Source organism: Trachurus trachurus, assembly GCF_905171665.1.
Source record: "Trachurus trachurus genome assembly, chromosome: 3".
Taxonomy (NCBI): domain Eukaryota; kingdom Metazoa; phylum Chordata; class Actinopteri; order Carangiformes; family Carangidae; genus Trachurus; species Trachurus trachurus.
The window spans coordinates 31644084-31661739 of NC_139893.1; the positions used below are offsets into that span (position 1 = coordinate 31644084).

Consider the following 17656-nt stretch of genomic DNA (forward strand, 5'->3'; position numbering starts at 1 on the left):
ATTTTATGGAAATCCATGTCCTCCAGGTTAAATGCTATGACAGGCTGTCAATATTTCTCCCCCGTGACACAGGACAGCTCTCTGTTGAGTTCACGTAACGTCAAGGTGAGCAACAAGGCAGAGGCGGAAAGTGAGCATGACGACTTTGCATTGGAGTGTGTGTGTGTGTGTGTGTGTGTGTGTGTGTGTGTGTGTGTGGTGGTGGTTGGGGTTGGGTTGTGAGGAGAGCGGGGTGGGGACCCTTGAAAAATCCTGCTCTGCTCTTCCTTTTTTTATGGGCTTGTCACTGGTCATTAAATTTCACATTAGTGAAGTGTTCTGCTTGACATTATTGAATGAGACAACGGGAGGTGCTTAAGAGATGAGGACATGGTTTGGATATTTATTATGCAAAGTAAAAGTGAATCATGAGGTGTTGGTTTAACTTATAGATTCGCCTAATTCATACTGTCTGTCTCCTTTAAGTTAAGTTTATGGACTATTTAGAAAAAAAACCCTCTGTACTCTGAAAGATGAAGAGGAGAAAGATGAAGAAAAAAAACACCAGCAGAAGTTACATCTGACTTCATATAGTTTCTCTCATGCTGAAGCAGATTGAGTAAAATATGTAGAATGAAAGAAAAAGATGAGTGCAGAAATCAAATGGAAAGGGTATAAAAGAAATAGCTACTGCAGTATTTACTCTTGGAACAGAGACACATTGTGTTGTGGAAAGAGGTTTTTAATGCTCTGAACTCAGCAGCACACTCAATATTAATTAGTTGATGCACACAAAGGAGATTTAATTATCAAACTGTACATTGATAACTTACTTGTACTGTATACATGTCTAAAACTAAAAGAAAACTCTGCATTGCTATGTCAGGGATTAGTCTGTAAAGGAAACACTACCGTATTTCCCATCACTTTCTGTCTTTTCCCAGTTTTCTTGAGGTTTGTGAAGCTATATTAAGCTCTGTAGCTTTGGTTCATCTCTGATGAAATAATTACAGAGGTATTCACTGGTGTCCCAGGGAAAGGATCAGTGGTGACTGTGGTGCTCCAACATGACAGGACAAGGGAGGATATTTATGATGAAGCACCATGCAGGTTTATTTTGTGCACTTGGTGCCTGCACTGTTTTCTTATCTCACCCTTTGCATTAAGGAACATTAACTGTTAAACCTCTCAGACTTGTTTCCAGACCCCATGATTGAAGTGAAGTATGTAACTATGTGTTTAGTCTGTTTTGTGAAACTCATGATTATTTTCATCTTTCATCTTCTAATTATCTCAGTAAATGTGAAAATTTCATAAAACCCAAATATCCAACAGTCCTGAACCCAGTCAGTTTGCTGCCATGTTAGACATTTGAGCAGCTGTAAAAATGATAAGATGGTGGGACTATCCATGGATGATAATGTTTGTCCTAAAGGGACTAAAAAATTACTTTCTTGTCTCTTTATACCAAACTGATGCTGAATCACCAATCATGTCTGGCTGTAAAGTAGCTGATAACGGTGTCTTTCTACTCAGTAGTGACAAACTCATTGAGTGGCCCTACAGTAGTTTTTATGTGAGTGAGGATTCTCATCAGAAAAGAACAGAAAGCCCATGCTGAGTTTAATAATAGGCATTAGTAACAGCCTTAGTGAGATTTGAATAAAGAGAACGTGGTTGTGTTACACTAATTACAATCCCAGTTGCGTCTTTCATTTTTTTAACATTATGATTATATCTTATGAAACATGCTTCAACATATTATAATGCACTCTACAAAATGTCATAAATTATTAGTTATATCCTCCGCACTTCAACACAGATTACAATGAATGTCATGCGGGATCAGAGCTACTTAGGCTGTACCATCAATATTTTTACATCTGAATAAATATGAGGCATTTAACTGCCTGTCTGATCCAGAACAAATTACAGTGAAACAACAATCCAGGAAGCTTAAATTATAAGGTTGTTAGTATGACAAGCAAGAGGAGGCGAGCAGCCATCACAGATGAGCCGCAGGGACGAATACAAAATGGCAAAAGTTTGGTAAAGCTGTAAAATATGTGAAAGTTGAAAACTGCCCTTGGGAATTAACCAGGGAATTTTTTTATCAGACTGAAACTGTGATGAGGAAATCTATTCAAAATCTACAATTTTGCACTTTATTAGAAACTTGTGATTCTTATTGAGCCTACGTACAAAATCACTCTCTTTGTGCTACCCATAATACTGGCCTAATTCCTGGCAAAAGAACATTCAAACCAAAGTAAGAAATATTCATTCTGCAGTGAAAATGGCCCTATGACTAATATGTCACTGACATCATTAGGTTGATAATAGTGATATGCCAAAATGAGGCAGCATTTTAACTTTTGAAGCTGTTCTTTAACATTGTCTAACTCTATTTATTATAAATTGGGTCTAGGATTAATATTAATCCTGTAAAAGTATTGAATCCTCAGTCCACAGAGAAATGCACACAGCCTGTATTCAGAAACTGCACATTTATCATGTGTTTTTCTTACAGATCAACACTTAAAATAAAACACAGAAAGAGTACAGTATGAGGGACTTTTAACTCCTTACATACAGTTGGGGCAGTTTAGTCCAGTACAATGATCACAAGGGAAATGTAAAAGGTTATGAGATGATTAATGGGAGAGAAAAGAAGAAAAAAGATTTGCCAGACAATTTATTTAGGATGTACTCTATAACATTGTATAGAATACCGGTAGAATAATTTGAATTATGTCTCATATTTCAAAACGTGCACATGCTGGTCGGTAAATGCAACATGGCGCTGTTCAGGCCGCCATATTTGAGTCACAAAAACGACTCCCCATGCCACTGGGTGATGTCACGGATGCTACGTCCATATTTTTTTTTACAGCCTATGGGGATAGCATATACATATTCAAGTGTACTTGCATTAAATCTGGTTGTTTTAGCCAAGATTATGCTACAATATGCTGGTTGTTTTAGCCAAGATTATGCTACAATATATTTTTCCCAACTATGTTTAAGTTCCCTGTTAAAGGCCAACCTTCAATTTTGTAAATTTCTGATTTATTCCCGTTTATTCCCATATATTCCTGTTAATTCCCATATATTCCCGTTAATTCCCATGGAAAGTTTCCAACTTTGAAAATTCCCGGAATTTTGCAACCCTAGGCTAAACACATGCACATTAATAGACGGTGTAATTACATACAAACTCAACGTGGTCACAGATTATTAGCTCTATAGGCAGATTGTCCATGCATTAAAATGTTTCAACTTGAGGAAAAAGTTTGCATTCATCCTGAGGCTTCATGGCAACATTTTATCTCTAAAAACAAAAGGTGAATGGCAGTGGAGTGTTTTTCCTGTCAGTTAATAAGACACATAAACAAAGCAATGCAAATGAGCATACAGTATAAATCACCTGCACCTGATTTAAAGTAAAAAAAAAAAAAAAAATCTACGCCCACAGCATATTGCACACACAGTTTATACCCTATAATGTACTTGTATAAATTACTGTTATGCAATGTCATCACCTCAGTGAGTGATAAAACCTTCATTTATCACTCACTTAATGACTGACCCTTGACCAGGAACAGTAGACGAATGAACAAGGAGTTTGAGTTTGACCTGAACTCATTGATGAGAAATGTCTGGTAATTCTGTGAAATTGGAGAATGACCTCGATGACCCCTCTGATCCTCTTATTACTCTGTATTTTCCAGAGACGAAGCAACACAGGGTGTATTGGTGCTTCAGTCATTATCTCCCCAGAACCTTAGTTGGTCACCTCCACATGTCCAGGCCTGACACCACATCAGTCTATGATCATCATCAATTAGACCCAACCTGAGCAGCATGCTGAGATGCTCCCCAGATTATCTCCAGGAGAGTCACTGAGCTCAGTATTATCAGTGTAATAACTTTCCACTGACACTGTCATTCATCACACTGTCAGGTTATTGTATTGTGGAGGGGAAAGACATTCCACTATGAATCTCTAACTGGTTGATCTTATCAATCTTGTGTGGTTAATGCACTCCATTCATTTATCTTGGATATGCCTATAATTAAAATGACAGTTATCATGGCTGATTAGCAAGAAGAAAGTGTAGATGTGTATTATAGAGCAGTCCCTCTTTTAGCTAGTGGTTGATGGTATAAATAAATAATAATTAATTAATTTAAAAAAAGCAGTAGCTACTACTGTAGAAATACAAAATCCGTGAAATGCTATTTTAAATCCACATTAAGCACTATTTTTGAAACTAGCATTGAATCAAATAACTCTCAGTATCAAACATCCCTTTGCCCAATACAGATAATAATAGACGTACAGTAAGCCATACACCACACCATAGGGAATAGTGTTTGCTGCAGCATTGAAAAAGATCAATTCATTTGAAACCTTTTTGTATGAATCAATAGCAGGATAGAGAACAGTGCAGCCCTCAGATACACATAAAGTGATAAGCTATACTGCTTATAATTTTAAGGAAGGCTTTCTTGCTTGAGGCTACAGTGTTTATCACTGCACCACCCACATGAATGGTCTTTCCATACTGATTTAAATTTTCATAATGATTGTGAAAATCAACCTATCTGGACTGCTTTGAATGTTTCACCTAATCAGTCCATGTCATGAGCCTGTTGTTGTTGATGTACACAACAAAAAACTTTCACAAAGCAATGTTTAGCTTTTACGCATTGAGCTATGAGATCCTTTGGTCACATAGCATGCCACTGTAACCTGTGCAAATGTACAACAAACATGAGTTCTCCACAGTGGTTGCATTGAAGACATCATAAGCACCAATCTGCTGCAGTATGTTCAGCTACAACGCTGCTGTGCAGCTAGACACACTGTGGCAGTGCTCAAAGCTCAGTATGCAGTTCATGTACATGCAGGAGACTTGAAAAAATATATGTAATACCTGAAAACTTCCCTGGTTGCAGGTACAGAGCCTACATAAACCATGTAGAAAAAAACATTCAGCAAAATCCATTTTCACTTGCACTACCTCTGAAGGGTCCTTCACATCAAGACTTTGTCTTTTTCAGTGCAGGATTTTCTGGATTGCAAGAATTTTGTAAAAAAAATAAAATAAAATAAACTTTTCTGTGTGTCGGTTCAGACAAACAGTAAAACTTAGTTGAGCTGGTGAGGTCTATAGGACTACAGGTTTGTAAACATGTTTTTCCTGGAGTGACATTGCATAGCCTAATACAGCTAGGCTACATGAACCAGAATTTCCAAGGTACAATCATAACATAGAGTTACTACTGAGTGTACAGACCATGTGGGTGTCTGCCAGGGAACCTCTATTATGGTTCCTGTGAAGGCAACGACACAAAGTGCAAAGTGGCCAATTGAAGTTGAAAACCTATAGATCAGAGATAGATCAGAGTCTCAAAGCTCTGAATCAGCTGTGACAATCACAGTGATGCATACAGTAACAACAGCAGCTCAAGAGCTGGAAAGACACTTCTCCAGGCAATCATGTTGTTGTTGGATGGTACAGAGCAGCACAAGCCCAACAACAAATCTGTAGCCACACTGCTGATGTGGGAAGGCTGATTGCAATCATTGTCCCTATCATGGAAACTACATACTGTAGGGATTATGAGTAATAAACACAGAAAGCACTGTAGAAGTTGAGTATAAAAATATGATTCACTTTAGTAGCCTAGCTATCTGTACGTTTTTGCTATTGCTACAAAGCCATGTTTACATTCACCAAACATTCATTAGCATTAGAAGAAACTGCTTCAAACTTAATTTCTTTACTCACCAACAGCTGTTTCCAGAGGTGGCAAGCAACACCATTGTTAGCTATCGTATCTATCATGTTTTTTCTTTTACTGAAGCTAGCACACTAATCAGCTAGCCCTGGCCCTTCTTGTCATTTTCCAATAGCAAGTCACTGTAGTATGCACTCCGCCCTGACAATGTATTGCTGCTCAATAGGCATACTGTAACCTCCTGTACCATAAAGGTAACAATAGTTCTTGTCAAGGCAAAATCTCCAGGGGCCTTCTTCAGAGGAAAACAATGTGTTTACACTTACAGTAGCATGATAATGTCTTTTCAGCTACATGCATCCCAACAGCTATAAAGTTAATGTAAGCAAAGACACATTCAAGTAACAGATGATAATAAATTAAAAAGAAAAACAAATGTTTCATATAGTTTACTTGGCATTGCACCACCACAGAAAAAAAGGGGCCCTTAAGTGCTCATAGGAAGGAATTTATTGTTTATTCAACTTAGCGGTCTTTCACTTATTCATTATCCAACAACTCAGCCACTGCATCTGTGTGTTTATGCCTCTGTATAATTTCAAATTGGCCAGCAGACATTAAACAGCATTAATAAGCGGCCGTGGCTGTCAGTGTTTTGATTGTGTTGCTCTGCCCTCCATCAGCTCACAGCCATTAGCACGCTGAATATTTAATCATGTAACTCTTCCTCTATTACTTACCATTAATGCAGCCTACTTTTCATATTCATCCCCACAACCTCATACTGTAGGCATCCCACCAGCGCTGTTGACATTCACCTCCACTTTCTAGTTCAACATGGGGAGGAAATCCATGGGAAGAGAAAAGCTAAATAATTTCTCTTAGTTGCCTCAGGGCTTCTTGAGGAACACTCATTAATTAAGGGGACTGTATTAGCCATGACTCCCACCAAAGCTTTTGCATGTTGATGAGGAGTGTGTTTTAGCGTGTACCTTGTGAGTTGTGGCAGCCTCAGGCCAGGTCCTGACTTGTACTTAAAGACGCTGCTCATCGTTTGATATAAAACACTTCATGAGCTCTGTGGTAAATCCCCACAGCACATCATCAAAGCTTTTTTTCCCTTTTTAATGTATTGTTTATAATCATCCAAAATCATGTTAGATTCTAATTGAAGATGCATTAACCGCGGCTTAACCAGTTTGATAAGCTCAGTGGCAAGACTTGGATCAATAAACACGCTGCCAAAAATCTGCTAATCCCATATTTATAAGCAGTAGAGAGATCCGTAATTATTATTTCATGTTGTTATAATTATGTTCTTTTAAAAAATGCATGAATTAAATTTCCTTTTTTTGCTAATAGCACATTCCCACTTAAGCAGGGTGCTGGTGGCCTCAGGTCAACTCCAGAACAGCCTCATTAGGACCTTTCGCTGTGGGGCCCATTAGTGGAACATGTAACATGTCATGTGTTACATGTTGATCTTGGTGTGATTACCATGCAGCAGCAGGCTGGCGCAGTGCTGAACTGCAGACCTGAGGAACTGGAGCTGGCAGAAATCAGTCACTCATTCACTATTGATGACATGATAAACTCTTGAAAGAAGACTTCACGCATAAATCACAAATAATCACTGGTGATGAAACACATTCTACACATCAGTTCATCATCAGAAAAAGTGGAATAAATTTTGAAGGGTCACAGAAGGTAAAGCTCAGGTGAAACAAATAAAATACACAATAGATTAATTGAATGAAGCTGTTTCCGTTGCTGTGAAACAGACCTGTTTCTGGATGTTGACTTTCATTGTGTAGATGTTGAACACCTCTTTAAATTCATTAGTTAAGCATAAAACCGATGTGGACCGCACATACTGTATGTGTTATGTGGACAATACCAAACAATTAAGGGACATACTGTACAGGTGGAGCAAGAGTTAAAGTTCACATCCATCACCACAGTTTGGGCTGGTTCCAATGAACACAATGCGCCGCGTTTGCAGGTATGAAGTCAGTGAGGGCTCATATCCCTGTTGTTGCTGCACTCGTGAGTCCTACTGATTGGTCGGGGGTGCACAGTGCACAGTCAAGAGGGGGTCATTCGCCTGTTCAGCTGACCCACGAGGCCTCATTTATAAAAGGTCTTGGGCAAGGCTGGATTAGTGTGGGAAACTGTCCTGGGTGCAGACCACTTTGCTTGTCCTAATCTGAATGGTGGAATATGTACAGTACATTTACTACATTGTGTGAACTTTTCTCATCTTTAAATCCTCGGTTAGAAAATTTCAATACTTTTTACACCGTGAAAACTAAGACCACTGTTTGGTTTGCTCATGTATTGAGCAGTGAAATACTGCAGTCATCAAAGTGGGGGATATTCAGCAAACTGGGAAGCAAAGTTCAAAGTTTTTCTTCTGCAGCTACATGTTAACATCACTGACTTACACAGAACAGAAAAGTGAGAGAGAATTACTGTTTTCTGGAAGGTGTTCTTGTCGTTAACTATTTCCTGCAGTGCTAAACTCCTGATACCATCTGGCCTCTATACCTTACAGCAAAATGGTAAAAGTCAAAAGAGCAGATCATGGGACCTACAGCAGGCTATAAAGCACTGACCCTGAGCATGCATACAGCCCTGTGTTACCCCAATGTGATCAGTGAGTCAGCATTTCATAAATCAAACAAAACCAGCCATATTCTTAATCTGCTGACCTTTTACTGTTTTCTATTATTAGTCTCTGGGTTTTATGGTCATAGAATGTATACAGCCCATGAAGGACCATGCCAATTTCAGTCTAGGGAAGGAGGAGAGAAATGTGAAAACAAGCAGGATTTTGACACACCAGCAGCTCTGCATCTCTGAATTTGGCTGACATACAGTACTGCTGTTTTCAGAAGTGTGATTGGTTCAATTCACAACCATCTCCTGACAAATCCTCTTAAACATGCAATCCATGCATTGTTAACTGCTTTAATATTCATGACGTTACACTGATTTAATGAGTTGTCGTAATAACCGGATAGGGAGCATTGCTCAGCTCGAAATGAAAGTTGTATATTGCAGGTGATGTGTGTATAAATATGTTAAAAGCAGACGTGATCTCTCTGTCAACGGAGATGGGGAAAGCTGGATTTCAGAGAGGGAGTCGTGCTGCAGACATCTGCAGCACACGTTTTGATTTATAGCTTTATAATAGATTTCACTTTGCAACAGCACCACCTTAACACCCGACGTGTCTATTGTACTTGTATTCTCCACATTAGCTTTATTCAGATTCCTCTGTTCACTTTGTGATATAAGCAGGAGTAAAATATGTTCACCTTGTCTCACATTGTGGGCCTCAAGAGCAGCAATCACAGCGAGCAGCTCTGAAGTAGAGACGTCTTTGCTAAGTGTTACTGACAAGGAGACAATAACCGAGCTCCACAATCAAAAACCTCCATCTGCATTATAGACTTGAAGGCAGACCAATCGCAGTGTGTAGCTGCTAGAGGCCCATACTCCCTTGAAGCATATTGAACTGATATTATATAGGGAGACGGGGAAATACTGAGAAATTTGAAGTGGTTATTTCCCATTTAGCAGACATAAACTCTCAGCGATCCGTGTGAGCTGTACATCTGTGAGAGATCAACTTGTTTCACATGATTTTATGTAAGTTGCTTTTTGATATATTTCTTGATGTTGTGCCTCACTAGTCACCGCCAACCTCATTAGGCTAATTGATGCTGATACTGAGCAATCAGTCTGCACACCTGGCATGTATCAGCTGTTCCCTCCTAACTCCTCCACCAGCTGATGGTGGTTTTAAAGCAAAGACCAGGGCATAGAAAGCCGCTACGCCTTTTGTCATTGCTTGAAGTAACCTTGATGTAACAGAATCCACTTCACATTCATTTTTGAAAGAGCCACGTTGCGGATGCTCAGAAAGCTGGCTGCTGACAGAGGGCCGGTTCAGCTGTGGCCTCATATTCTCAGCCAACTAGCTTGTTAACTGTCCTCTCATCAGTGGAGTTTTGATGGCTGCTAGGCTCAAAACAAATTTTCCCAATGACCTTTCCATCTTTCACAGCAGCACACAGACATACACACAGTTATTCTGACTACAGAGTCTCTCTCTCTCTCTCTCAGAGCATGACGAGTGCGCCAGCGGCCAAAATTTGTGTGATGAGAACGCCATCTGCACCAACACCATCCGAGGACACCTGTGTACCTGCAAGCCGGGCTACGTGGGCAATGGCACCATCTGCAGAGGTAAGTTCCTGCCCTGGAACAGCCCACCAGGCACCAGGGAAAAAAAAAAAAAAAGACACACAGATACAGATTCAAACCTCCCCCCCTCAAACATCCTCTGATGGTGCCCGGTCCTCTGCTCCATAACATCATGGATCACTCCTCCTTCACATCACCTAACCAGCAGCAGCAGCTGCCACAGACGTGATGAAAATTAATGTTGGGCCAGTTTTAGCCAGTTTTTTTTTTTTTTTTTTTTTTTTTTTAACACACGTGTGCCTCCTTCCCCTCTGCTGCTCACCCTGCTCCTTGCTGACCTGTTGCCCTGCCCAGGTGCTGCACCCAGTTGGCCCTGTATCACACAGATGGGTGGAGGAAGTAGGAAATTAGAAAATCAGACATATTTTTTTGTGCAGTGTGTGTGTGTTGCACAAACAGCACCAACAGCTGTGGAAAAATATAGACACAAAAAAAAGAAAGAAAAGAAATCAAATCTGTTTATCTAAGCCTTCATTTATCCTGCTGCATGCGTCTTTGAGTGGGCTTAGCACACTCCAGCCTAATAGCTAAAGCACTTGTGGTTTGTATGCTGTCTTCTTCAGAAAATGAAGACAGGGACGTCCACTGATTAAATCAAAGTCAAAAAGTACCTCAATAAAAGAAATTTAATGAATACTTGAACTCAGTCTAAACACAGCACAGTGGGCTTTCATTTGACAAAAGTTTTTTGTTATTTAGGTTATATAACCACTGTTTAAACAGTATTTCTACTACTCTCTTAGCACCTTGTGTAACACAAATTATAGCTATTGTAGAATTTTAAATGCTCTTACATCCACTCTTACTTGCCTACAGGGAGCCTTTGTACATTATGTGGCACACACTGTATCCTGTTCAGTATTAGAATTTTCTGATCACTCTTATTCACCTGATCCTGATGAGTGTACAGCTCATATTGCTTGAGTTTTATCATGTATAACTGTTAGTGCAACTGTATAGTAGAATCATACAGCTTTTGAAGGGCTTTGTGTCTGACTTTTTAAACAGTACAGTATATATATATATATATCACATTCAGAATGGATTTATATTTTTGAGCCCAAGATGAAGTCAATTTCAGAAAATATTATGTTTACCGCTGGGCAGCTAGATGATAACTGATCAAAGCTATTTAAATTGATCATAATAATCTGAGTATTGTCATTAAATTGGATCAGTACAGTTACAGGCACGAAGGCGTCTAAACAAATCCTAGTGATGGAAAATGAACAGAGCTTTGTGTAAGGCTTTATTTGTGAATGTCAGGTTTCTTCTTTGTCTATACGAAGTCGGGCTTCAAAGGTCAAGTGAGCTTTAAAAACCCTGCAATGATTGAAACTTTGGTAGTAGCTGGTCGGAATCAGTGCAATTGTGTTGCCAATAAACACTGGCTTTTGGCCAGAAACATCCATTTTCACTGGCCTGCAAATTCAGAAATTACACCTTTAATAAACTCTGCAAATGCAACAGCAGTCAATGCTCCTCAAGAGTGACTTATTGCTGTTTTATGAAACCAAAATGATTTTCCCATTCAGGAGGGGGAGGCTGCGCTGTGTTTAACAGCTTCTTTATCGAACTGAACAATAAAAAAATATATAAATATTTATGGTTGTTTTCTAGTTACATGAAAAGCAAATTGGGAGCTTGCAGTGGCATTTTTTTTCTCTAATGTTTTCTGTGACCCCAATGTTGGTGTTAATATGAGAAAGTATTTGTGGAAGACTGTGGAGCCGTTTACATGCCCTCTGACATTCTTCTGTGAGTGCATGTGTATGTGTCTACTCAGCCGTATAGAACTATATTTAACTGTATATTTGCACTGGAGGCAGCCGCAGTGGGACAGTCGCTGCCGGTTCAAGGAAGATGAGGCAGGACAGTCAGTCGGTAACAGGACTTTGAGGTCACTCATTAGAGGGTTGGCAGGGTGAAAGTCTCCTGAGATACAATATCTTTTGGCAGCATAGGATAGATAACATGGTTGTAAAGGTTAGGTTCAGACAGCCGGTTACATTTGGGTCCAGTTCCAAGCTGATAAAACACCTTCAAGTGTCTTATTGATTTGTTTTTATTTGCAAAGGAAACATCCAGGTTTAATATATTCTAATAGTATAAAGAAGAAGATGTTATTAGTATCATTTTTAGATTTTTCATCCAGAACATAATACATTAGGAAGATTATTAGAAACATAACAAGCCATCTCAGCCACAACTCAAAAGGTAGAGGCTTGATGTGCAGCTCTACTGATGTCTAGTGCTTAATTTGTAAATAAGGAGATCCCATGAGCGCACAAGAAGCCCTTTCATGCAGTTTTCATGACTGTGTGCTTATGCTTGGCTGCTGTCCAGGAGATGAGAGTATCATTAAGCTTAATTAGGCTTTGATTCTCCAAACTACTTAAACATGATCTCAATAAACCTCCAGCAAAATATGTTGCATCATGGGAGATCAGTCACTGAGAATGAGCCAACATCACCAGATGAGTCTTAGACATCCTCGATGCTGAATTCTGAAGCCTGCTAAACATAAACTTTGTTTTTTTTTGTTTTGTTTTCTGGCTGAAAACTTAAAATATTAAAAGCGAAGAACGAGTCCGCTGACCACTCGGGTTGATATTCGTGTTATTTACCAGAGGTCAAATTAAAACATGGTCAATTTCCACCCTCCTGACATGTTCCACCCTGATTTCTCACTCATTAACACATGTTCTGTGCCTCGTCTGCTGATCATCACCGTGACAACTAATAATGTTGTAATTACGAGGACAGTCAGTCGGGATGTCAGTCATACCAATGACAAGCAGGGGAAAGTGTTTCATATGCTGCTGCAGGTGCATATGTACGTGTATGTGAGAGTGTGCGCAAGGAGAAAAGGTACATTTAAGGACAGCAAAATGAGGACAGCAAGACATAAGGTAAATGTAAATACAACAACGGAGGAAAGAAGCTGAAAACAACAGGGAGGGGTGATCAGTACTCGCTCTGCCTTGCTCCTGTGACACTATAGGACGGGTGGCAGGTGGAAGGCAGGTCTAGGGAGAGATCAATGCAATTTGCAAAGTGCCACCACACTATTTCTGCCTCTGGATTGCCTCCAGGCTACACACACACACACACATGCACGACGAACACGTGGTGAAAAAGAGAGAGAAAAAGAGAAAGAGAGACAATATGAAGCCTGAGTTCATTCTGCTACTTCCAATTGTTTTCATTCCTGTAGACATCATGCACAGTGACGTCAGGCAACTGAACAACTGACTCCAGTGTATGAAATCAAATGTATTTCTGGATGCAACAAACTAAAAATAATGACTAAACCAAAGTCACTGTGATTGATTGTCATAATAAGTCAGTTGTGAAATTGGCCTTTTATCGCTTACACAATAACACCAGAATCACAGATCTGTTACTGTACCACCCTGCTCTCTGAAGAATACATTAAATCCAGTGTACCTCATTCACAATGCTTTAGTTGCTCGGTGGTGTTTTTATTTAATAATTCTGTCGTAATATTCCTTTACGAAGCTTTGTGAATTTGAATTGGGTATGAAATGTGGTACATAGATAAAGTTTACCTGCCTCGCCTGGCCTTGCCCAGAAGTCGTGGCCAATGTGCAAATGATAGAACAGAACAGCTAGAGCGGTGAATGTTTGGAATATGAATTATGGAATATAAATAAATGGAAATTTCTAAATGTGGTGCATAAATCCACTTACGATAATGCTGAAACATACTGCAGAGGAATCTTATTAGGTGAATAAAAATCTGTGAGCGCCTATACACATTATGTGACACCTTATGTGATTTTTGTAGAGGCCATTCCAAAACAATGGATATCAACCGTCATTAAAGCCACTACTCTTTGTATTGGGTTATAGGCCTTTCTCAAGATTTTGGAACTGGCTGCTGAGCCACTAGAGCATTAAGAAGGTCAAACACTGTTGTCAATCAATGTGATTTTAACTTATTAAACCAGATCTTTGCAGGCAAAAGAAGTCCCCCAACAGACTTTGATATGAGACAGTGATATCGCTGTATATTGTAATATTAAGGGGCTGTTTCCTCCAAATGCGCTTTTATCGCTGACTGCGTTCTCAACCTTGCAGAGCGCTCTCTTTTTTTTCTCTTGTCAGAATGCCGCTGTTGCTAGGTTACAAAACAAGTCTCTGACACTTCGGTGTTCTTGCTGTCAGGGTGCGGGTAGCAGGTGGACCCAAATGCAGGAGCATACTGTACACGGGGACAGGTACTTGCAAGGCAAAGTTTATGCAATCCAAAGCAGGCAGACAAATAGAACACCATGACATAAACAAGAATCGGACAAGGAACTGGGAGAAACACAAGACTAAATACAACAGAACTAATCAAAGAAACAAGCAACAGGTGAGGAGACGGGGCAAAGAAAGCTGATTGGTGGAGACACACAAGGAGCAGGGCAGGGCTGACGAGGTGAAACACAGGACAGGTGTGCAAGGAGAATGTGGAGGGAAAACACAGGAAGTAACACTAGAACAAATGCACAATAACTGAACTACAAAATAAAAGAGGAACTGAAGAAAACGAGAGTCCAAATTCCCAAAACAAAACAAGAGTCCAAAACAACAGAAAACCGAGCAACTGAGTGGCAGCAGGCTGAGGGCCATGACACTTGTCTTGTTTATTGTCTAATGTAGACACTACAATGAAGCGTAATATACAATAACATTAGCAGCAGCTTTTGACATGGACCCTGAGGTCAGCTACCTTCAAAACGAGTGTGGGTGCATGATATAAACCGAGCCATGTCTCCGGTTGTGGTGTTGTCGGTAACATATGTCCCGCCTTTTCTTGGTTCTGATTGGTCAGTGTGGGAAAAGTGACATTGACGAGGTCCGTGCTATTCTAAAAAGGATCTTCAGGTATCTGAAAAGCAGCCCCTGAACAACACTACAGAAAAGTAAATGGACAGGCATTTCCCCATGTTTTTTGCGTTATTCTGTTGGTCAACCAGTGTGCACAGACCTCTCATGACAGTGTCAATCCCTCTAACTAATATTTCTCATAGGCAGTTGTGGACATACTGTATATACTTTTTTTAATAATGTCATTAAAAACTTACCTTCCCTATCTTGGCCAATTAGTATTATGTGAGCAGGTAGTCGGAGGAATCAGCCTCTCTTTTCCCCTCCCCCTGAGATCTCATTACTGTGTGATGGCAACAGTGTTGGCCATTCGACCTGTGCCTCCCATCTCATTCCCCTCATACATCACGGCAGCCCTCTCAGGAATAAGAGAATTAGTCAGAGTGTGACTGCAGCTCCTCAGCCTTTCCCTGTTAATGGTAATAAGGCAAAAAAAAAAAAATACAGTGTTTAGTCAGCAATGAGTCCACAGCAGACGGGGCAGAATGTGTTGTCTGAGCCAAATGTGTGTGATTAGCTTGACATGGTAAAAAGCAGGTGATCAGTGCCTTTGAGTGGCAGTGGCATATTTCCTGAGAAAGTAAAGCTTTTCAGATTCCATCACTGCACTCATCCTGAATTAATTTGAAAAGAAATAACTTGAGTATTTGTAGTCAAGGGGAGGATGAGAGGGACAGCGATAGATGTGGCTTTGTATCCTCAGTGACTTCACAACTTCAAAAAAAAATTGCTTATTTATTGGACCTTAAAGGAAAACCGTCTCAGATCCTTTTCCTTTGATAGATTTCATAAACTGATCATCATAAATCACATGTTATTTTGTGTAGCTCACCTGAAGACCAATCTTTTGAACTTGAATATCTACACATTCATCTGAATGATTTCTAACAACCCTTACACTAAAAAGGACTTTATGTATGTAGCTGCAATTTAGATGGATTGGAGGATGATTTTCTTACTCACTGTTAGAAAAGACATTATTACACTGTGCATAGTGGTTGTTGCTTGTAGGTGCAAAATAGCTGTTTTTCCCGATAATGGTCGTGTGAAGAGCTTTTTCAGCAGCAGTAGGTACGGTGTGGCACTGTTAAAACATCTTGTCACTGGATCTCTGGAGCTGATCCAGGGAGGCCATCAGGTTCTCGGCCCTTCTGCCCTGATTGCTCAGTTTGGCCCGGGCAGCCAGGACAAAGTTAGAAAACTAGTTTAGTGTGTTTATCACAAATTTCCCCCCCCCCTGAAACAAGCTGTACTAAAAAAAACAAAGATGATGAAAGCAGTGAGATTCACCCAAAGCAATGAAGTTGTGGGCTGTCAAACCAGTGGAGGTGAGGGAAACTGCAGTTGACCACTGACCAGGCACAGACTGTGTGCCTTGTAGGGATAGAGCCATACATACAGTAGTACCCTGTACCTCATCAAACAGATACAATACACAATCCAACAACTCCAAAACGCTCTTGTGGAGAAGTTGTGACCTGCACATTCACCACGCTATGAAAAAATCATGTAATATTACGACACATGAAGCAAATACTTGGAACTACTTTTGAAATCACTCTGCCCAGCAGCCCTGCCTGGAATGTAGTTTTCGCTACGCATTTGCAACTCCGTCTCGTAACGTTACATGATTATTTAATTGAGGACAAAAAAACTTGTCTTCCACAAGTGGGACGACTGGGAGTATTTCAGGAGCATCAAGCGATGAGGTGAAGATCTAAACCATAGTATGATATGTCTGCTGTTTCCTACTCCTTCTTCTTTCCTTCCGCCGCCTTCTTTGTTGGTTTATTTATGCATGTGAACCTTTCGAAACGCGCTCTCTGGCTGGCTGGATCTTCCGTTCAGGCTGCCGTACAAACATGGTGGCGCAAGATGATGACACTCTCTAAAACTTTGCTATATGTACAGTATATATAATAATAATTATAAGGGTACAAAAACCAAACAAATTTCATTTTATAGCAATTATACACTTATACAAATATATTCATGGGTAGTACTCAGATTTTGCCAATAAACCTTGCCAAACATTACACATTGGACCTTTAAAGCTTATGAAGAGGCTGCAAACATCTCTGCACTGAACAGGTTTATAGTTCCTATCCTCACATTACCATATACATACATGCATTCAGACACTAAGATGTGAGTTAAATCATTTGTTTTATGATCATTTTTAATATGTTAATTCACTGTTGTGAACATACTGACATGATACTGTTATCCACTATAGTGGCATTAGTATTTTCTTTGATATTGTGGTGTCCATAATGATATAGTCCATACATGCAACAGTACACATTGTGATAGCCTGTCCTCACATGTAAGTATTTCTTTGACACCAGGGGATTACTACCAGGCTGAACCCAACAGATTCCCCCTGATAGGCCCCTGTAACAGACGTGTAAAGTGGCTCTCAGCGGGGCGATTCCTCCCCTCTGCGGTTGGATCTTTGCCTCAGTGCTCTCTGGGGAGCTCGGCGAGGCCAGGCACATTCGCCACAGTCAGCCAGTCTGCCACGGTCGGCCCACATCCACACACTCCTGCGGACGGAACAGTGATTACACCTCACATCTCATTTCTATTACAGGAGAGTAATTATAGCTAATACTGTTGCTACAGCAGTGCCATGCCCCTTCAGTGACTGTTAACGACACAATAGATTTGCCTGCCGTTGATGTTATGCAAACAGACAATAGATGGAGAAGTGCTGCTATTGTAGAGGCTCATAGTGTTCAGCCTTACCGCTGCTTTG

The 17656-nt window shown here is 40.1% G+C and overlaps 1 protein-coding gene across 1 annotated transcript in view; it reads left to right on the plus strand.

Moving 5' to 3' along the window:
• Window positions 1-17656, plus strand: part of LOC311007263 (protein kinase C-binding protein NELL1-like) — a gene marked incomplete at its 3' end in the record, with an annotated part of 272144 nt that overhangs the window by 201874 nt on the left and 52614 nt on the right. Inside the window, exon 14 of the mRNA XM_084000380.1 lies at window positions 9859-9981. Within this exon, the coding sequence (XP_083856506.1) occupies window positions 9859-9981 (123 nt within the window). The remainder of the gene's footprint in view (window positions 1-9858; window positions 9982-17656) is intronic.